The 22,850-nt window shown below is 44.4% G+C and overlaps 1 protein-coding gene across 1 annotated transcript in view; it reads left to right on the top strand.

Moving 5' to 3' along the window:
• SLC67A1 (solute carrier family 67 member 1) overlaps nucleotides 1–22,850 on the top strand; it is a gene marked incomplete at both ends in the record, with an annotated part of 56,073 nt that overhangs the window by 13,384 nt on the left and 19,839 nt on the right. The window contains 2 exons of the mRNA XM_084287936.1: nucleotides 19,740–19,855; nucleotides 20,368–20,478. Coding sequence (XP_084144062.1) covers nucleotides 19,740–19,855; nucleotides 20,368–20,478 — 227 coding nt within the window. The remainder of the gene's footprint in view (nucleotides 1–19,739; nucleotides 19,856–20,367; nucleotides 20,479–22,850) is intronic.

Below are 22,850 nucleotides of genomic sequence, written 5' to 3' on the forward strand. Positions count from 1 at the left end.
TGCATTGTCTGTATTTTTATGGGATTTTTTCTTTTCTTTTCTTTTCTTTTTTTTTTTTTTTATATACCCTAGTGTAAATGATCTGGGACTTTTTGAAGTCATTGGATGTGTTTCCTTTGAGTCTGGTTTTAAATCAAGCTCTGGATAAAGAAATTTGTAGAGGAAGGAATGAAACATCCAAAAACCTAAAAGATTTCTGCAGGATATTTCTTAAAAGAAAAAAAAAAAAAAAGAAGGAAAAAAAAAAACAAAACTTGGAAAAATCACCTTGGGAACATGAGAGAGTGGGACTAAAGATAGTAATGGTTATTAAAGCTGAGAAGAATAAAAGGCTCATGCATCAGATTTTTAAGCTTGCTTCCCACAGAAGCTTAGAAAAGCTCTTTCCTGATATAAAGCTGTATAACACATTATCTGCAGTCTGTTGGTTGGATTTCTTTCCCTCCCCTTTCTGACTAGACAAAAAAATGGTTTTCAGATAATAGAGAATTCTGGATAATTCCCAGTCTTCCAGGAATTACTGTTCATGGTGGAAAGAAACTTACTTCTAGATTAGTCTATTGGTGTTTAGAAAAGACATTTTGAAGCCATTTGGTGAAGAACTCCTGTAGAGTAATCCGAGGATGCTGCAATAGCACCATGTATTTGCATTGGTGGTTGGTGACAGCAGGCTCAAGCTTCACACTACACCCACGTGTGTTCTTGTTGCATGTGATTACACGGTCTGGGACATCTAATTGCCTGATTGTAATCTGTCCATCATACCAAAAGTTGCATCATTTTGCCTTGGCGCTGTGTGGCAAGCACTCTCCAGATAGAGTCTCCTGGCCTTTTAAGGGTCCGTGATTTTTTTTTCTCATACTTCTGTATGAAGCCTGATTCTTTAAGTTGCTTTATTTTATTTTATTTTTTTTTTTTTGAGATGGGGTTTGGTTGTGGCAGGGAAGAATTTGAAATAGCTGGAGAAGTACATCTGTGACATGAAACTGCTCTGAGTAGCAGCAGAGTGAATTTTTCCAAAAGGGCTCCAAAAGTTGAGCACTGCCTTGACTATTGCAACACTGAGTGAGGGAGAATTCCAATCCCATCTTTCCTTCTCCAGCTGTGCTCATTCATCCAGTGTAGGTGAGAGGCTGGGAGCCTAGTTTAAAAAAATAATAATAAAATCAAAATATAATTCCCATGCCCTTGCAGTGTATTGCATGCCTTGCCCTTACCTCAACCTAGTAAGACCCAAAGTCAGATGATGAAGGGGAAAGAAAATACTATGATTTAATAATTACCAAGAGTAGTCCAGGCAGGAGATAAGACCTTGCATGTCTGCAGGTTTGTGTGGATACTGCAGTGAGCCTAGCACCAGGCAGCAGCGGTGCTGTGGGAGATGTAAAGCACAGGAATGCAAATGGCATGCTATAAAGGCGCAATGAAACAATTTGATGGCACACCCGGGCACTTTGTAATTGCTGGTATCTATCTATTTCTGGACTTTGGAAGTGAGCCATCTAAAAGCAAATGTTTAGTCAGCCCTGCAAGCTGCCCATAGTGCATGGCATGTGGTGACAGGGTGGTTTGATGGGGATGGGGCCAATCATTTCTTTGCCAAACAGGATTATGCTATGAAGAAAATATAGTTGGAAAGAGATGGAAAGACGTGGATGAAGTTCAACCTCTTTCCATCCTAGAAAGCTGAGGTGTAAGGGGGGGGGAGGAGGCAGAAAGATACCAGTCTGCCATTTCTGAAAGGCTTTATATGGGGCATGGAGGGAGGTTTTTACTACCATGGACGTGATGCCTTTTAAAGCAAGCCCCAATTCTGAGGTTTTGGCACAAAACTGAGGGTTACTTTTGGCTCGCAGATGTGAATACGGCCCACTAGCATTTGGTTGGGGCAGGTTTCTTGGTGTGGGACTGGGCAAGAGGGACATAAGGTGACAACTTGGCCAAAATCTGGGTGGAGGCAGAAAGCTGGATCTTAAAGCTTTGGCTGCTGGAGAACCTGTGTGATGGTGGAGTCTGGGGGCTGGAGTTTAGCTCAGTGGGGAGACGAGCAAGTTGCAAAATATGGATCTGGGTTCAGGTTACAATTCTGCTCCCCAGGGCTCTTCCAGGTGTTCAAGTACAAACTCCTGGCTCAGGCCCATCTCTAATTAGGCATATTCTTTAAAAGTATTTTCCTTCCTCGGTTCCTGTGCTCTGGCTTGTCTCCACTAGCCCTCTCTGCTGTGCTGGAGCACAGTTTGCTGGGTGTATTAATTGAACTGTTTACACACCTGGCTTCCTGCAAGAATAGACACTCAGCTCCTGCTTTTGAAAAGCCTAGCCCAGAGGCTGTAAACAGGAATTGTGCTATGTCTGGAAAAGCTGAACTGCTGCTTATCTCCACTCCCCGGGGCTGTGGGAGCAGCAGCAGCTGCAGACGTGGGTCAGTTGAGCTTGGAAACTGGCTTGTGCACCCTTCCCACTGGTCCTGTCCTCCACCTGGCCCAGGTCCCCCTGAAGCTCAGGAGCCACCTTCTCTGCAGAGCTATTTCCTTTGCTTGTGGCAGGGACAGGAGAGGACCCAACTGGCTTTTGGAGCAGCTTAGATGCTTATTTTGCCTTTTGTATGAAATCTGGGGGCATCATTCTGGGGTAACGTCCTGTGCAGGACTGTGGGTAGGACTTGTGTTTCTGTCCAAGCTCCCCAAAAGCAGGGGTGTGTTCCTCACCCCTTATACTATCTGAAGAAGGACATCTCACGTAACTTTGTGTAGCTCAAAGAATGGCTGCGGAAAGAGTAGGCTGGAGACACTTGTGTGGTCTGGATCAGGTGAAATGGTTCCATGTGGTCCATTAAAGCTTTGAATATATGAGTGTAAAAAGATCATGTTGCACAGCTTTTATTTCAAAGTATATGGGGAGGGAGGAAAGGCAGCACAAAATCAGTTAGTTGGTGCTGTCAAGGATTTTTTTCTTCTTAGGTAGTGTTGGAAGACCCCACAAATGTTGAAATGGACTTTCTCACTGCTGGAGAGTCCCCCTTCACATTGGTGTACACTCTATTCAGCCTTAAAACGCTATGATTTTGTGGATGTGCTATCAGCTATTTTACTCGGTAGCTATGAGTTTGATTTTGCTCTTTTGTTGCTGTTATTATTTTTGGTGAATATTTCCTCAGCTTCATCCGGGAAATAACAGCTTGTCTCTGGGCAAAGCCCCTGAGTGCTGAATGCCAGGGTTGGGGCACTGTGCTGTTAGGTCTATAGGGTACAGAGTGTGATGCTGATGTGCTGGGTGTTGGCATGGTTAGCTTTCTGTGCTTCTTGAGGCTCTCAGCACACTGTTGGTGAGGGGCCCTGGAGGTTTCCCTGCAGGGCAGGTCCTGTGCTGCTCCTCGGGAGGGGACATGCAGATGCCCAGGCTGGGAACAGAGAAGAGGAAATCCAATACACCGTAGGGCCAAATTTGCTATCCAAATTTCAGTCCGGCTTGGAACTGGAATTGCTGTTTCTGAAGCACTGAGCTGGGATTTCTCCAGCCAGCCTCCAAAGGGGCCTCAAAGTGTGGGACAAAAGATGCTGTGATAACAGCTCTTGGGTGCTTGTGCCATGGGGGAACCCTAGCAGCTCAGGTGCAGCTCCTGATTGCCCAACAAGCAGTGACTTTGTCATTGAACTTTGCTGGCACTGATTCCTGCTTGGCTGCTGACTTTTGGTTTTGTGCCATAAGTGAGTGTTAGAGCTGTGAGGGCTGGGAAACGTCAGCTATGGAAAGGGGCCCTGGAGGACAGATGAGGGTGGCAGGTGCTTTCGTCCAGGTTTACGTCAAAACCTTCTGTGGAGGAAGAGAAGAGGGCTTATTACATCCCCTGTCACCCTTTCCTCCTGCGTAACTGTGCCTGTCTGCCAAAATAAAATTTAAAAAAAAAAAAAAAAAAAGCAGGGCTGTTTCTAGAAATCCATGGCTAGCTGGGTCCAGCATGAAGCAGCATGACCATTCGTGCTGTGCTCTGTGCTCCTGCTAATGGTATCAAATCAAGCAGGAAATTATTTTTGGAGCAGTGGAGCATGTTGAAACCCAGCAGAAGGCAGCTGTTTGCGTAACCGGAGTTTTGGGAGAGCTGTCTCGCTTGTTGCCAAGTGCTTGACTTCCTATGCTGGTGAGAAACGGTTTCCCTGCTCCCTGGGGCTTCAGAGGCTGGGCTTGGTCCAGCTCCCATAGCGCAGGATGTCCCCAGCTGCTTTTCCATGGGGGTGAACCTACCTGCTTCAGGCTCCTTGCATCACCACCCAGCCCTCTGCGTCAAAACTAATGACCTGCAAAATAAAGGGTTTTGTCCAGACTCCAAAAGTACTGACTCTCAGCTGGATTTCTAGCACGGGTACCTGTAGCTCTGAGGCTGCCTTCCCAAGGGTGTGTCCTGGTTCCTCTGGCTGTGCTTTACAGAATTACAGAGAACCATAGGATGGTTGAGGTGGGATGAGACCCCTGGGTCCATCTGGCCCAAACCCTGCTAGAGCAGGGTGCCCAGCACCATGTCCAGGTGGCTTTTGAAGGTCACCCACACCATAAAGAGGTTCCTATGTTCAGACAGAACCTCTAATGTTCCAGTTTGTGCCTGTTGCCTCTGGTCCTGGCACCACTAACAAGAGCCTGGCTCCGTCCCCTGTACGCTGTCCCCTGAGGTATTTACAAACACCGTAAGATTCCCTTGAGCAGCCTTATCCTCAGGCTGACCACACACAGCTCTCCTAGCCTCTCCTCATGGCAGAGGAGCTCCAGGCCTTGTGTTGGCCTCTTTCCAGTAAGCCCAGGTCTCACTTCAGCATCTCCCTTCTGTGTCCTGTTCCTGCAGCTCCCAAGGGTTTTATTTTATTCTTGAAACAGGGATGGTGTTGCTGCCCAGCCATAACAGGGTCTTTCTAGGTGCTCAGAAAACCAAGCTGCCATTTTCCACATTGGCCTCATCACTTGACTTTCTGCGTTAAAGCCTCTCAGTGTTGCTGTCACGGGGAATTGACACCCTGCTGCTTTTTTCACTTTCCAAATATAATTTTTTGTACCCTTTTTTCCACTGCACTGCTATGATCTGGTGCCTTACATCTCAGAGGTGGCTCCAGCTATGCACTGATGGAGCTCCTATGCAAACATATTCATCACCCCAAGCTCTGCTCTTAACCCCTCATCCCAGAGCAGAGAAGATCCTTCAATCCTACCAAGTCTCTGAGACATGAATGGCATGTATGAAGCCATTTACTAAGCATTTTCTGGGCGTGACTGGCATCTGGGCTGAGCTGTGTCATCCATCCGGGAGGCTGCCCCCCAGGAGCAGTCTTGCTAAGAAAAAAAAAAAAAGAATACTCATGGGGCTATGTGGTATACACATAATTTCCGTTGTCCGCTGCTTTCTCAGTTGGTTGTTAGCTGATGTCTGGAATGATGAGAACATTTATCGGATGGCTTTTCTCATCCTGGTCCCAGCTAGTGATGCTAGTGCAGATGAGGCTGAAATTCCTGTCCCCAAAATGAGATGCTTTGGCACGGAAGGGAAGGACCGAGTCAGCGCTGGGAGATTTCGAAAGTCGCCATAGGGGTATAAAGGCTTTTTTGTTTGCGGGCTTCTTATGTCATTACTCGGCCATGCAAATGTCGCCCCAGAAGAAAGACTTTTTCACATTACTGCCTTGTTCTGGAAAATTCCCTCCCTGATTATTCATGACTGCCAACTGCTTCGGCTATATGCCCTTTTCCTGAGTGCTGTGGAGTGGGGAGAAATTCCCTGACATGGGGAAAGGGAGGAACAAGTCCAGTGCATATAAACTGAGTCAGTCTACAGTATTTACAGCTTTCCAATTGGATAATTAAATTCTCATTCAGCCCAGTTATAATTAGAAAAGTTGCCTGTCCTCCACAGGGCTGGAATTTGTTAGCATTGCATGACTGTAAGGCAGCAACAAGACACCAGGGCATCCTCTGGAGCTGTGCTGAGCTCCCTGGGGTGCTGAGCTACTCAGTGAAATAGGTTTGAAAAAAATACAAAAAGCCATTGCCTCACTGTATAGTAACCTTACAATGTAATTGCTTGATGATTTCTGGGCAATTTGGTAATAGGTTATGGAGCCTTTTATTTCTGCCTATCCCATTCATTCATGTCTAAGATTGCAGTAGTTGAATGTTTCCCTGTCTGGGGTTGTTAAGTGTGTAATGCTTTTAGTCACTAGTAGAAAAAACCTTTGCTCCTAACCTCTGGTCCTGTAAGGGGCGAGGCAAAGATAACTCTGTCTGCAAATCCAGTTATTTTCCCTTTGCCACTTAATTGCTTCCGGTGGTATCGTTATGCCCTGCGCCGTCAGTTTTGGTTGCTTTAGCTTGGAAGGGAGATGGGATGGGTAGGTGCTTCCTTGGAGACCTCCCGGTCAATCCATACAGAGCATGCTCTTTGCTCTGCCTTTCACCTCTCTGCTCTCTTCATTGTGCTAAGCTGGCTTAAACTGCCCTGAAAGTCCTCGTTAAGTATTAGTATTAGTTAGTATTAAAGAAGAAACAGTGGAAACACCGAGTTTGGTGGCTGCTCAAATAACTGGTCCCTCATACTTTGCCTGCTCCCGAGTCATGTTGTGGTCTACAGAGCTTCAGCCCACAGTTCTCGGGACTTAAGCTGAGTATTTATTGGCTTGGTACCCCAAAAGGGAGTCACATTTCATGGCAATAAAACACTACCACATTTAAAACCACTAAGTAGGTCCTGCTTCCTCAGGTGAACACAGGAGTCATGTGTGAAGCGGTGCCTTTATTTCTCTGCCGATATTTTCTCAGCGGGTGGCTGTAGGGAATGGTTCAACTTCTTTTGTCGCCTTATCTCTGGGAATCATTTCAGTTCCGTTTCAGTGGCGTTGCTGTGAAGCACAGGACTAAAAAGGGTTTTATTGTCTCTTTGAACTGCGTTTTGCTCTGAGGAATGAGGATATAATTGTAACACAGGCAGGCTGGGCCAAGAGGCAGGAGGACAAACTAAGCATGTCGAGGCTTGTCCTGCCTGATCTTTCCCAATTTCATATTTTTTTTCCCTCCTTGTGGCTAGCACTCATGATTGGAATTTTCCATCTAATAGCCCAGGGGCTTACACACTCTTAGCTGAAGGAGCTCTGGTCGGCTGGTTGTGCTGTTTCTTTTGGTGATGGCCAAGACCAGGATTTGCCGCTTGATCCATCAGTTCTTTGCCATCCATGTCTGCAGGAGGAGTGCAGAGGGATTTTCAGGCACCATATTTTATTCCCATATGCTCAGGGGGCTTTCACTGTCCTCTTTCCTTTTTGGGGTCACGTTTGGATTTTCCAATAAATAAATCTGTGGGATGAATTAATAGCAAATATTAACTGAAAAAGAACATCCCTAAAGCCTTCAAATACTCTAGTGTTTTCTTTCTGGGAAGTTTCATTATTACTGTAGTGTAAATACAGGGTTTGTTGCCTGTATTTGTAAATACAGCAAGTTGTGCTTAGTTTGCGTCATTTAGCAAAAACCTGCCTTCATCTGAGGGCAAGTTAACAATTAGCCTTGATGTGAAGCAGGGATTAAAGACAAAGCTGTTGGTACTGAACCCACACCATTTCAATTCCTCATCTGTGTCTATCTGATGACTTACTAAAGAGGAATGAATTTCAAGTCCTTTCCTGCTGCTATTTCGTATCTCTACTCTATGGCTTGGCTCTTTGTGCCGAGTGCTGCCATTTTGATGGGTTTGGCAGCCATCCTATCTACACTGCTGATATTGGGACTGATCCTGCATGTGAGAGATCTGTTTTTTAAGGCTGTTTTCCACGACAATCTTTCCAGGACTTTGCAGAGGCACTTTTGGGTGCTTCATGTCCCTCTTTGTACATAAGGGGCATTTGCGCCATCACCCATGGGGATGTTATGAATACAAAATGTGAGTTTTTCAGCTGCTGTTACCAGGTCCATCTCCATATGTGAGAGAAGAAAACTTCTCATAAAGACTGTTACAAGGAGTGATGCAAATCTAGGTCTGGAGATCTCTGTACTTCCACCACCCCAGATGTGCATCTAACAGGCTACAGCTTGGCAGCACTTTGAAGTCCATGTTTTTCTTTTGCTGAAAATGAAATATGAAATGAAATCAAATGGTATCATTCTTCTTCATTGTTTACTGGAAAGAAAAAAAAATAGTAACAATAACCTCAACAAGTAAATAATTTCCTCATCAATCAAACGGTTTATGCAGACCTATTTGGTGCAGAGTCAGCTTCTGAAAGGTTCCAGAATATTGCAAGCACCAGTCTTAAATAATTGTCACTGCAAACCACTGAAGGGTATAGTCCCTCGCTGCCTTCAGGGCCTGATTGTAGCATCTACCCTAAGACACAGGTGTTACCCTAGGTGTCCTGCCAAAGAAGTGTGTGGCCTCTGGCTCTCGTAACAACAGGTATCTGGAAACGTAAGTCTTTCAGATACAGCAAAACCAAGCGTGCCATTGCTTTACTCATTGAAGCTACAAAAATATTTTATCAGAGGTTTCCAAACTCCTCTGCAGACAGCTGGCTGTTCACGCAAGTGCTCACCCCTCCTTGTTTCCAGCTGCTAATTTGCAATTAAATACACCTACAAATACTCTGCCAGCAACTTTCCATGCAAGTCCTTCAGGTAGCTTGCAGTTGCTGTCATTTGATGGTGAAGGCAGCAGGAACCTGCTGTGAGCACACGGCTGGGTGGAGAGGCTGCCCATGAGGCTGCCTAAGATGTGGTTCACACAACTGCTGCAGTAAATAAGAGTTCAGCGTAATGCAGCTGATACTAATTGGCATCCCTGTAGGTGGTCTAACTAGTGGGGCTGAGATTAAATGTGGTGCAGAGAATGAATGAAGCTCTTCTCCCTAAGGGGAGTGCCTCCAACTGAGAGCTAAGGTGTGTTAGCGTGAAACACAGCCACTGCACTGGGGCTGTGGATAAAGGACGTTCTTGTTCAGGGTTTTGGCACTGCTGAAATACACTTAACTATGCGAGGTGGAGAGAAGGCCCTGCAATTATGTTTGACTGCTCTGAAGGACTTTAAATCTGTTTTTGATTCATTGCTCCAAAAAGCACAACCAAGTTCAGTTAACATTTAATGTGCTTTTGAGCTCAAATCAATTATTTTCTACTATGCCAACAAAGCAGCTGAAAACAGATCATTTTGTTCCAAGTTTCCTAGCCATTCCTTGACTAGTATTTGTCCTACAAGCAGTGAAGAGGCAAACTACCTGCAGATATTCAAACCTGCAAATGTGAAACACAGAGCAACCTTCTGTTGGCTTATATTTAATATGCAGAAACCATCATCATTATGGGATGAAGGACACAAAACACTTAATTGGGAGAGTTTGGTAAATATAGTAACAGTAAGACCACTCATGGTTTAAGCATATGAAGCCTGCCCAAGCAAGTAAACTGCACCTTTAATTAATGGTTTCACCTTTCTGGTTATTGAAATGGAGTGACTCATTCATTTTAATCAGATGCCTCCTTCTGGGATCAAACTGTTCACAAAATCAAATCACCACATCCCTAAGGGTCTGTCTTTGCTGGGAAAAGGGTTCTTTTCAAGGGGCCTGTTGTGCAACCAAAGAGGTTGGGGCAGAATGCGGGAAATGCTTCTGACGTGCATTTTGTTTGTAACTTCTGGATTTAGTGTTCCAACATAATTCCCGAAACAAAATGAGTCCTAATGCATCTTATTTCTGTCTCATTATGAGGTCTCACTAGACAAAAGGTGCTAGAGCCCTTGATGTAGCACAGCAAGACTTTTTGCACCTTGAGGTAGAAGGTGTTGGCTGCGACTACTTGTTCCAAGGCAAGAACAGTCTGTGCTGTACCTCCGCTAGGCTGAGGCATTTACAGTTAGTTACCTCCAGGTAAAGAAGTAATTTGTTTTGCCAGGGATTACGTAGCTTTAAAATGTCCTTCACGTGAATGTGGTCCTGGGAAGAGACCAAATTTAAGTGTCAGACTTGGCATGTCAATGACTTCACTATTTAACTCAATAGCTTCTGGGTGTAGAGGGAGCTCTTGATTTCGCATGGCACAAGAACTGCTGTCTGGGACCATCACTGTGGCTTCTCCGGTGCCTCGCTTGCAAAAGGGGCTGGCAGGGGAAGAGGCTCCAGACCTCCAGCGGGTTGATGTTGGGCCATATCCAAGCGTTGGTGGAGTAGGTAGTTAGTTACCTGCGGCATCGGGCTGTCTGCACACAGCCCTGCTTTCTACTTGCCTGTGCTGGAGTCGTGAGAAGGCAGGCTTATGGCTGTTATTGAGGAAAGCCAGAGCATCTGGCATGGGCGTTTGGAAGGTGAGAGAAGTCCTCTCAGAAGTACCCATCACCATCTGTCTCCCCAAGTGCTGGTAAAGACAGTGATCTTGGCTTGCCGCGGCTCTCTTCTTGCTTGTTTTCCAGCCAAACCCTACCCCTTCCCCTCACAGGAACTACTCAGCCTCCACCCCTCATCCTTGGGCAGCAAAATCCAGCTTTGCCCACGCTTTGCTCTGAGCCAGCTCTGAGTAAGTGCATCACGATTACTGAGAAGCAGCAACCCCAGCTGGTGCCAAACTTGAAGATCCTCCAAAGCCACCGCCGTGAGCAGAGACCTGACGTGCCGGGAGTGCGGTCCAGGTTACTACAGCAAACCCTCAACAGTTTCCTGCCCAGCTGAGTCTTTTGGAGTCTGAAGCGTTGTAACCTCATAAAAGCTAGCAAGAGCTTGAAGTCATTCACAGATTATTTCACCACCTACGGTATTCTATGAAGTCAGACATGCTGTAACATATGATTAACGATGTGTTCAGTGGTGAGTCACCGGGTAGTCTAGCAAGCGCTGCTCACCTTCTAACCAGTCTGTATGTGGGAGTCCTTACCCAGCGACACACCCAAACCCAGCGTTTTAATAATTTACCACATTGTGAGCTCAGAAAAGCAGCTCATGGAATTGTTATTTAATTTTTTAAAAAAGGTATTAATTTACCACGCATTAGGGAACAAACCCCCACCATGAAGAAGAAATCAGGAGAGGGGGAACTCAGAAATATCTTATTATTTTGTATGGTTGGTGTATCCAAGAATCTTGTACTCCAGGTATTGAGTAAGTGGAGACTTCCACTCCACCTATGAAGGAAATCAAGAGTTGCCTAAGATCACAGATGTAAAGGTGTTTTGATACTGCATGTGTACCATTTACTTCAAAGTTTAACCAGAAGTCAGCTGTGTGCAGTGCAGTTTATTTAAACTCGGTGGAAATGTTACCACTTCAAGTGGGGTTCCTGTCCTGTTGTTTCCCCTTGAAGTGCCCTCAGTCTCATGTTTCCACCCAAGCTCTGCTGCTATACCTTTTTTAGCATCAGGAGGCCAGCTATATATCCCCACGTAGGTGTCTAACAAGATATTCCTGGAAATGAGAAGCCTGTCCTGTAGATTGGCAAGAAAAAGTCTGGGAAAAATCCATGCTTGAGAGATGAGAGGATTGAGTCTTTGTGTTACATTAAACAGTCACTTGATAAGATACATGAACTTTTCTTGGCTTGCAATGTAGAATTACCCTTTCCTGCCTGAGTGTCCCAAGCGCAGTGTGAGAGTTATGGTTAATCTTTTTCTCTGGAATACTTAAGGGTTGTTGGAAAAAAAAAGAAAAGAAAAAAGCTTTTTTTTTTTTTTTTTTTTCTTTTCCTATGGAATGAGCAAAGATGAGCTTGTCTGGTTTGTGAGATGGTAGTGGGAGATATGAATTCGATTCCTGCTGAGAGGAGGATATTGCACTTGCATCTCAGTGTGACCCGGTATCCTTTCTCTGATAAAAATCATAGTAAGATGCCTAGGGAAGAAGAATAGTGGGAAAAACTTGCATGATACTCACCGATTACTTTTCCAGCCTTCAACTATTTTCAGCTCAGGGGATTTCCTGACATGAATGAATGTGGTTTGTGACTCTTCAATAACCTTCAGTGGATTGTTCTTCCAACTACTTGTCCAGTCTCTCCCTGAGCCTGTTTAAATCTTTTCCTTCCACTACATCAGTAGCAACAAACTACACTGACCTTCTATGTGTGGTGGAAAGAATTGGGCCTTTTTCTGTGTTTTGACCCGGGCTCCCAACAGATTAATCTGATATTTTCCAATCCTTGTGCTGGGAGATACCACATTAGTCACTTCCTAACCCCATGCTCCATGGCCCTCACAAGTTTCTGGGCCATTATTACATATCCCTTGAATACCGTCTCTGCAGAGTGAAAGCTTTCAATCTGCTTACTTGTCACTAGTGTGAAGTCCTGGCTGCCCTCCTCGGTGACTTTCCCACTTCTAAGGTACCTATTTGAGAAGAGGGGAGAAGTGTTGTGTGCACCACTCAAAGTGCCAGTGAAAAAGGGATTTATACAGTGGTATAACAAGGTTCTCTTCTCTGGTTCACTGTTTCTTTCACAGTAATACTGAAACGTTTGATTAGTCAAGCGCTGAGCTGAGTTTTGTTAAATTGCCTATGGTAGTCCAAAGGTCTCACTCCTGAGCAGCACTAAGCACTTCAGAAACACCATTTAATTCCTGGATTTAAAATTTGTTTTCCCTGTCTGCATCACTCGATGTTTAAGCTGCACTGACTTTCAGCTGCCGTTTTATTGCCCAACCCCTCAGTCCTGCAAGGGCCACATGCAGTTCCCCACCGTCTGCTCTTTCCCCCAGTCCCCTGCATGTCCTCAACAAACTTCCTTACCTCACTGCTGTTCCAGATGGTTTGCAGCTAGATCGAGCAACACAAGTCTCAGCCTCACTGGTGGGATGTGTCTGTTGTGAGAACTGACCATTTACACCTACTTGCTGATTCCTATCTTGACCTGCCTCAGCTCATCCAGTATTAGCCCTGCTGGGATTGAAGCCAGGTGTTGCAAGCCCCCATTCAATCAGTGCAACTCATCCCTGGTCTTTGTCTCGACTCCTTCATTTCTAGACATACAGGATGATACCACAGAGCAAGCAATGCCTTAGTCACCCAGCTGGCTATAGTCCCTTGTAGGGAGAAGCTGATTTCCCCCATTTTTTATAAATGGGTGTAAACGTGGAGGTGTTTGGTGCACAGAGAGGCAGTGGGACTGTGCAACAAGCAAAAGCAGCAATGGCACATACAAGTGCAAGCTTTGACTTAGCCAAGCGAGTATTTTGAAACAGTGTATTTTACCAGAAAACAGCACACAAATGTAAATGACGCTTGAAATTGATGGTGGATTATGGATCAAGCACGTAAATCCACCCACGTCTTATTCAGGCGTGACTGATATGTCTCTCCTGGCCGAGTTCCTCAGAAGGGCACTGCCTGGGATCCAGCAGCCTGTGGGCTGGCACCAACAGGGTGCTCTGGCTGCTGGGAATTTGCCTCTTGACACAGATATCCCGGTATCCGCTGTGCCTGCACTGGGGCTGGATGTCCCTTAAGGGTCATTAAAGCATAGGTAGCTCTCATGACTTAGGGGATGTGAACTTGTGGCTCCCATCCTGGTGTCCCCAGCACATGGCAGCTCCAACATCTCTGCCGTTGCCTCTTTTTTCCTTTCCTGCCACCCAGTTTTTCCAGACGTGGCTGCTGCTGGAAGCGAGCAGTTGAATGAACACTTGTCTGTGCCCTCGCCCTGTGAGGGGCTGTGCTGAGGGTGTGGATGTGAAGCTTCACCACCCTCTTGGCCTGCCGAAATAAGGTCAAGTTCACTGGAGTACAGAAGAGCCTCTTGGTCCCCGAAGAGCAGCAGCCTGCTTCTGCTGCTCATCTAAAAACACAGGGTGGGTGCAAAAAGAGGGCATCCTGGTCATGGTTTCCAGTTGCGTCAGGGCCGTGAGCTCCCTCCCATTCCTGCTGATGCATGGGTGGATAAAGTTATCCGCTCCCATTTCATGTCCTGTCTCTAGAGAAATCACAGACTCCAAGCGAAAAATGGAAAAATTGTAACCAAGGAATCCTGCTGAGGAGATGCAGTGAAATACGGGTGATCTGTCCCAGATGATTTGTCCTACCTCTTGCGAAGTACTGCTGTCTGCCTGACCACCAGGAACCACAAGAGAAAAGGGCATCTTCCTCTGGCACATCCCTTGGGGTCTATGTTTGTTCCTGCTTGGGATGTAATGCTTCTTCAGCTAGCATCATTCTCTGCTCTTCACTTCACATGCTGTTCACTTCACATTTTTCACATGGGTATTTGCTTGAGCCAGAGGGCCCATGGCGGGAAGACTCATGCCGTGTTTATTCATGCCTCTGTATTACTGTGCTGTGTGTTTCCCCAGGCTGTGCAAGTCAGGCTATCTCTGTACAGTTGCATGACAGTCCTGGGAAATGTATGAAATGTTTTGAGGCTCACTATTTCTGACTGAAGGTTTTGTGTGTGTTTTTTAAGAAACACTAACCTGGTCTTTGGTGAAATTTTGTACTTGCTTTTTGGTCTTCAGGAGGAGACAAGACAGACAAGACCACTATAGGTCAAAGATGAAATACATCAATCAAGCATTGTCAAGACAGCAAAACAAAGTTCCTCAAGCTAACCCATTGCTGAGTTACCATGAGTTATGAACTAAGCTTATACATTTCTAAGTTAGCAGTGTTTCTCACTGATGGAGGGCTGGCCACTGCTCATTTTCTTGGGGATGCAAAGCTGTTTACTGGAGAGCATGGTTTAGCAGCATGGTTTTACCTGAGGGGATTTTTTTTTTTTTGGTCTTTATTTTCTTTTCAAACCACCAGCTGCTTTTCTCCCTTAGCTGCCCCTCTCGAAGGGTGTGAGTGGATGAGTGGAGAGTGTGGCCGGACTGCAATCAAAGAAATATTTTGAGAGCCCTTTCAGAGCTCGTTAAGGAATCTGGGCTGGCTATGAATGCAAGCTTTATGCAGCATTGTTTTGAAGTAGGAGTGAGTCACTAAAAAACAATCTGCACTCTCTCCATGTTCAACTTTGACTTTATTAAGAAAAAGAGAAAGAAAACAAACACAATCCCATTCACTGCAGAAATACACATTGATCCTTTAATCCTAAGGGAAGCGTCGGGAACTGCTTCCTCCTCGAAAGAATCACTGTATTGACGCAACATTTAATTGTGCAATTACACACGCACATTTTCTCCTGTGTTTTGCATGCAGAGCAGGGCTCTGTGGCTGGAATGCTAATCAGAAAGTGATTGATGCTATCTCACTGCACACACAGCCCCAGTGCAGCCTCCCAGCCAGCCGGCAGCAGCCCTTTGGTTTTGTTACAGCCAAAGGTACTTTCACCAAGAACTGCTGCACAGCTGCTAGGAAATGCTCTGTGCATGTGTTCATATGTATGTACATATATGAATGTATATATACCCATGCATACTTGTTTGCTTCCCAAGATCCTCATTGAATTAGATGATCTCTAAGGTCCCTTCCAACCCGAATCATTCTATGACTCTATTGATGGCTATAAAGCCCACCAAGTTTTTCTGATGATTCATGTGTGACCTGTTTGGACTTCAGGGGCATGCAGTACTTGGTGAGAAAGCGTTAGCTGTGAAAAAGATGCATCTTTTTCCTGCTCATTTCCCTCATCTAGTATTTCTGGAGTTGGGGATACTGAAATCAGCCTGCTATCTGGGTGATGCCCAATGAAATAAAAAGCATGGTGTGTGCTAGGATTTACAGCTATCTGGCTGTAAATACAGAAGCTGGTTAAGCCTTAGATGGGAAGAAATTCAGCCCTCTTCCAGCCAGCTTTGAATGATAATATTTTTGCTGGGTTTAATCTCTTTGCCATTATTTTATTATTAATGGTTTCATCATCAGTTCTGCTTTCCCACCAGCGTTAGGGATGGATTTTCCATATGGAAAATCCTATTTGTCATCCTATTTGTTATCAATGACCACAAGCTAGAAAGTGAGTCTTGAAATAACAAGCGGGGCTGTCTCCCTAGGGATTTGCACAGTGTCTAGGGGTGCCCTTGATTCTCTTCCTCCTCTCCTGAGTCCCTCCCTCCAGGGATGTGTTTTTAATGTGTCCACCACACTGGCATAAAGGCTTCAGGAAAATGATATATATATATATTTTTTAAAGGCTTTTGTTACATCGTTGAGCAGCATTTAACTGATGTTATGAGCTCCTGGACTCCCAGTCCCTCTGTTCATGTTTTCATTGTATGTTTCTGAAAGCTTAAATCAGGGCCAGTAGCAGCTGCTTCTGTTAGTACAGCAAAAAACAGTCCTTTAATTTAATTGTATGAGCTCTGCCCGCATCCTTTCTTGTGCCTGTTGATCAGAAAATCTGTTTCTGGTTTTAGCAGGATGCATGCTAGCTGGTGTGCTGGGACAAGAGGGAAGGCAGGAAGGGGAAGAAGATGGGGAGAGGTCCCACAGGAGCAACCTGCTTAATGTGTCTCATTTGTCTTACTAGCACTGCTGCATCCCTTCCTGGCACATGTGCCTTCCTGATAAGCCAAATAAGCAGAAGGAGCTGTTCCTCAAAGCTGCCATGGGGTGTGAGTCCTGCCCTGCCATTTTGCTGTTTGTGGGGCTCCTCCTCACCACCACCATCTCTGTCCCACCCCACCTGAGCAGAGTACAGCTCCGCTCCCAGCAGCATCCATGGATGCAGGTAGTGTTTCTTCCTAGTACAGGGAAGTATCGGCCTCTGGTCTAGATCCATCTAGAGTCTCTGTGTCTCCAGGTGCTGATAAAATCACAGGATATGGCACAGGAGGTGTCACCATGTGAGGCCAAGGCCTATGCCCAACTAGATTTTTCTTTATAAAGCTCAGAAGAGGTTATTGCTTGAATAGCCCCAGAGGTTATTTTCCTTCCTGTCTTCCCCCAGGCTTCTGAGGCCCCTGAGAGGAGTAAAGGCAGAGTCTGACCCTGTTCCTGATGGAAAAGAGGAGGCCAGGTGTCTATATTAATATAAAGACCAAATTTGACACTTCACTCCTTGCAATGCATAAGGAATGGACCCTTCCTCTCCAGAGCTTGTTGAAGAGGTGAAACTTCCAAGTGAAAAATTCACATGTTCTAACAGAAGCATCAGAAGAAAATAAAAAAAGGGGGGGGGGGGGGGGGGGGGGGGAGGGGGAAAGAGAAAAAGAGAGAGAAAGGCCTTATGTGTTGATACTGCAGTTTTATAACCATTGGTTTCATTTTGTGTTTCTTAAGCAAGCAAACAAACAGTTGGTTTCCAGGACACGGGTACGTTATCTCTGATTCCAGAGTTTGTCCCTGCCATGCAGGACCAGCCTAGCCTGAGGGTGTACCCTCATTACCATCAAGAAATGCTAATAATGCTTAATATGTGGAAAAACATGAAGCACTTACAGAAGGCTGTGGTCACGAAAAGGGATTTTCAGATGAGTTTGAATGCTTCAGGCTTTTCTTGGAAATGTGTTTTTGAGCTCTATATTTTACTGGATTCCCCTGAATTCAGAGTCCAGCTGTACAGAATTCCACAAATCTGTGAAGGCAAGCCCAGGTGTTTCCAAATGTGTAAAATTTCAAGGTTCTCCTCTCTCTTCCAGAGCAATGAATTATCAGTTGTTTGCTTTCAGCGGAGTACATTAATTAATTACTGGTTTTATAGGGGGATCCTTCACTCATTGCTGGCACTTGCTGTGGTTCTTCTTGGATCTAAAGAGTAAAACATGTTTGTGTTGGCATCTAGGAGTCTGGAAAACCTCAGGAAAAAATAAGACTGGAAAAAGAAGTGTTTTTATCTGTCTAAAAAATTTTTTTATTTTTTTTATTTTTTCCACAGAATGAAAGTTTGAAATACAGAAATAAAGTAATAATTATATATATATACATATATATATATATATAAAGCCATCTGGAGCTACTTCTTTTGAATGTTTTATATTTTCTTAATAAAGGTCCTTTATGTTGCAATGCAAACTACACATTCCAGACTGCTTGGATAAAAATTTGGGTCAAAAAAGTTGATTTCAGTAGTTTGTGAACTGTTCGGCAGATAATTTTAGATCAGAAAAAGGCAATCTGTTGCACTAAAAATAAAAAGTAACAATCCTATAAATGACTAATTTTGTGGTCCAGAGTAATTAGTGGAACAGCTTGGCAGATGGAATGCAGCAGGTCTAAATTGCTGCGCTAAGTCCATTAGCAGGAAGATATTATCTAACTTTGTTGTTATTAATGATAATTAATTAAAATATTCATCTGGGAGTTTTGCTGTTGGTATTAACAGGAACGCGTGTATATATATATATTTGCTCTTTGATGCTTTTCTCATTTGTTTGCATCGCAATCCTTAGCTGTCTTGCTCTGGGACTTTAATAATAAGCCCGTTACAGTCTAGAAATTACTCAGACCGCACCTTTGCTTAGCACATAGGAAACTGGAGGCTTTTACAATTAGTGCTGTTGGTTGTTCCATGAAAAACATAGGCCATGGTCTGACAAGGAAAGCAGCAGTAAAAAGCCAGGCAAGAAGCAGCCCTTTATCAGCAGGCACACAGGAAGCACTGCTTTGCATCTTGCAGGTCTATTTGGAGTTCCATTTGATAAGACAAGGGCACATTCATCTCCAAGTCTGCATGGGCTTGCATGGCTCCAAAATGTTCTCTGATGAATCCAGGTGTTGCTTTGCTAAGATCCAACGTGCTTAAATTTTGATGCCCCAGAGAGAGCATGATAGTCAGGTCATCTTGTCCTCTCCATGACACCATCCTTTGTCAGCTGGGGATTCCCATCCCAAATCTGCATCCTGCTGTAGGCTTTCAGCACACATTTCTCAAAGAATTCCCCTTTGACTAACAGGATTGCCATGACAGAGAAGACTTAATGAGCTGGTTTAGTGGATAATTGCTCTTGCTGTTAAACACAAACCATACTTTTTCCTTTGTTTTCAGCTGAGTCTCCTGAGATTCAGTCTTCCAGCCCTGGACTTTGTTCCAGCTGTGTTTGCTGAAGTTAAAGCCCTTCAGAGTCTGAAGTCTTCCCATGTGCCCTTAAAGACTAGGAGGAGTCATTTCCCATTCTTTTAAGAGGATAGTGATAGTTTAGGACTTCTCATTGACTTTATTGGCTTTTACTAGTTTGCGTTTGGGTTTTTTAGATAACTTACAATTCACTACAGTTAATAATTGTTGTTAACTTGGTCAACATGTAAGGATGTGGCCCCACATCTGTTAAAGAGATGAAATTTGGGCCTCTGGTCAAAGCTTTGTCAATTGATCTGTTATATTTAGTGGCTCTTTTTCAGGTGGTGATGTACCTCTGGTGTTTTCAGATCTGATTGTACCCTGAGCTTTGTTCTACCATCCATAATCATCCTGAGTACTTTCTTCATTTCTTAACTTCATTTGATTTCACTGAGAAGTTTCAAGCAGTGAGATAATACTTTGATGAATGAAATTGGGGATTAGATGGGGATTAGATGGATCCTAAAAAGCATTTGCTCTCGCTTTCAGTGGGAAGATTTCTAAGCTGCATTAAACCAAGAGGGGCTCTTTTCCCCTAATACTCATGGATTTGTATTATACCATATAATTAACACGATTAATATTAACATTAATATCTTGATGTCAATCTTTAGGTGAAATGTCATACTGTGGTCATATCTAAGGCTCCCAGGAAAGCATGGGAGCTCTCCGATAGCCTTCTGTATTGCAGCTTCAAGGGGGTTGTTCCTCATGCAAGTAAAAACAGGCATGTGCCCAAAACTTCACAGGATGAAGATACAACCGTCTTCTGTTTATGATTAACTACCTGTGTTTCTGTCTGTTTGCAGCATTTTTACTCCTATATATGTTGGGCTGGTGGGAAGTCTCATCAACACCATGATAGCAATGGTTTGGATCCCTTCACCAGCTAAATCAAAGTCAGAACATGGTGAGGCAGAGCACAGTAAGTATTTAGTGCTTCTGATAAATAGCACATAAATAGGGACAGGGGACTGACTTGATGGCAGGACTGTGCTGAAGGAATTGGGGTTGCATTTATGGGCAAAAAGGTTCACGTTTTTGCTCACAGGGCCTCATCCTCTTCATGCCTGTGAGAAAGTATTTCTCAAGAGATGAGCTTTAGTCAGATGAGAAGGATTTAAGAATGACGAAGACACAGTCATCTAATTCATTTTGCATATGAACTGTCCACAGTTTCAGCTCAGCTTTCCATATCCCAAAGCTTTACCTCCAAATTCAGTTCTATACCAGAGTTAATTCTTGCACTGATGTTTACCCAGATCATACTACTCCAGTTAGGGTTTTCTCTCTGCATTCCCAGAAAGCATCACTCAGAAAGCCATTGCCTACACTGAGCAGAGCACTGTAACGAGCTACAAGTAATCACCGTAGTTTCTTGTTCCCTGTGTTTAACCTGTATAAATATAATATTATCCAATATGTCATCTTCTGTAGGCATATCACAGTCTGGCAGCGTGTTCAGCATCAGAGAAATCCTACGCCTGATGAAGTTTCCGGGAGTAATGGAAATTTTCTTAGTCAAGGTCTTTTCTGGATTTCCCATAGGTAAATCTCACCCATTACCCATGGTTGTTGATGTATTTAAAATAAGAAGATATACACTGTAGACCAGGCTAGTCTCAAGTTACTGAAACCACACCACGTGTGATCACAGAGGAGTAAGGATTCGGCTTGTACCTCAGTGCTGCATGCTTCCAGATGCTCTCAGCTACATAGGGTCAAAAATCTGAAATTAATGGAAAACAGACTGCTTGTCACAGGCCTCTTTTGTGACTTTTGGCAAATCACTTAATCACTCTGCCTGATCCCCTGGCTGTAAAGGGATGGTTTTCTCCTCTTGTCTGCCATTTCTATTTGGGCTGGAACCTCTTCAGAGCAGAAGCAAATCATCTGTACCCTGCCAGAAACACTGAGGTCTCTCCTGATTTTGCTTAATGATTTTAAGGGAAGGGAATTATGCATATCCTAACCTTTTCCCAGCAATTTAAAGATATTGCTGGACAAGGAGCTGTGGTCAGACAGACTGTTAATTTTAGGCTGTGTGCCAGGGAGCTGCTAGCTTTTTTTTTTCCTTCCCTTGCACCTATGTGATGGTCCTTGTTCTTCTCTTTGAATATTCTGTGCATTTTTCTCGTGCCGTGTTCATAACCCACTGCTACCTCAAACATACCACAGACCTGCCTGTTCCCCTGCTCCCTTTGAGTCAGTCGCAGTCTTGGCACATTCCATTAAATTCTGATTTGTAAACTGTAAATCCAGTGTATAAGTAGAAGTAGGTTTGGCCACGGAGAGTGGCTAGATCAGAAAGGGACAGCATTTCTAGGAATGACCAGATTCCTCTGTTAGCCTTGCAAAGTCTGACTGGAGCTGCAGAATAACTTGCAGGGAACAAAAGGATTCCTGATTTTTTTTCTTTTTCTTTTAGTGTGTACTAGGTATTAGCAGAGACAAATAATGCTAATTGGTCCTATCCCTAGAGCTGGAGATGGAATAGTATCTCCATGGATTGGTGGCTTGTCCTAAGAGTGCATGTCTCAGGTTCTTATGAAACTAAGCTTTAAAACTGTTTAAATAGTGTTTATAAAATGACAGTGTTTCCCAGAACAACATTACTGAGTGATGTTTAAGAGGATATTCTTTTTCCAATTTTGGCTCATTTCTCAGCTCAAAGTAGCATTCTTTTCTCTGTTTAAAAACATTACACTGAGACCACATCCATTTGCAATCTGCACTGTAGTTTCCTGTGCACTGTCCTTTTTCCAACAGGTGGGCAAGATGCGCTTTGGTTTAGTCATCACTGCTGAAATGCAAATGTCTCTGAGTTGTAGAAGACATTCTTTTCCTGTGCACAGCAAAAATACATACTAAAACACCATAAACATCTCCTGCCCCGACTGCAAGGGAACTCGTAGGGAAACAGGATGGAAAGTGAAGTTGAGATTTAAGGCAGGACATGGGCCAAATGTCACTGAGGTGGGTAGGAGTGTTTCAGGGGAGCAGGAATAGGATCACTGGAGACATTCTTGCCACAAGCAGAGCACTATGGTCAGGAGCAATTAAAATCCTAGTGACTTTGTGGGTCTCTCTTCAGGCCACTGGCCATAGGATTGCAGCTGAAAGGGGATTTGGCCATCACCTCCTCCTCGGCTGCTCATGGCTGGAGGCTGAGCTCCTGTTGGTCTCATTCACCTTTCATCTCCCTGCTGCAACTGTATAATTAATTAATTAGATCATTCAAATTACAGACCTTTCTCTATTTACTTTGTAAACAAGTTTGTGATATACACAGGAGAAAATCTTCTGTTCCGTATGGATCTCATTGTTGTCCAAAATTAGCTTGACTGAAAGAGAAAGAGCCTTCCCAAGAGGGCTGCAAGGTTGGGAACCTCTTTCCTGGTTTGCATAAAAGCAGAGATCAGCTCTGTGCCTCCTCTGGGAGGAGAGCTGCCAAGGGATGGAGGGGCAGCAGGTCTCTCTAGAACGGCCAAGTTGCCTGCTCAGCTGACATGGGAAAAGCAAGCATCATTTCCTTGTGGTAGATAAGAGACAGAAAGCCAAACATGTGGATAGAAATGTCAAACATACCTCTTGCTGCTCAGGGATCACCAGGGCTTTGAAAATACTAATAATTAGCTGCGTGTGTGAATCTTTAATTTTTGGAAAGCCTGCTTTCGTCTCAGAGGCAACCTCTGCAGGCCCTCTGCTACCACCTTGCCATGTAAGCCCAGTATGCCCTCCCAGAGCCAGAGGCTGCTTTTATAAATTCCCAGTCTTTATCTTTTTTTTTTTTTTTTTAAATGCGTTTCACACCCCCGTATCTCCTTGGTGCTCTGCCTCACATTTATCGAGTTTCACAAGCCCCTTACCTGCCTTCTGCTGCATGACCGTCATTATTCATTGTTCTGGTGCAAGGTTTT

This window comes from Netta rufina (genome assembly GCF_964035555.1).
Source record: "Netta rufina genome assembly, chromosome: 5".
Classification (NCBI taxonomy): Eukaryota; Metazoa; Chordata; class Aves; order Anseriformes; family Anatidae; genus Netta; species Netta rufina.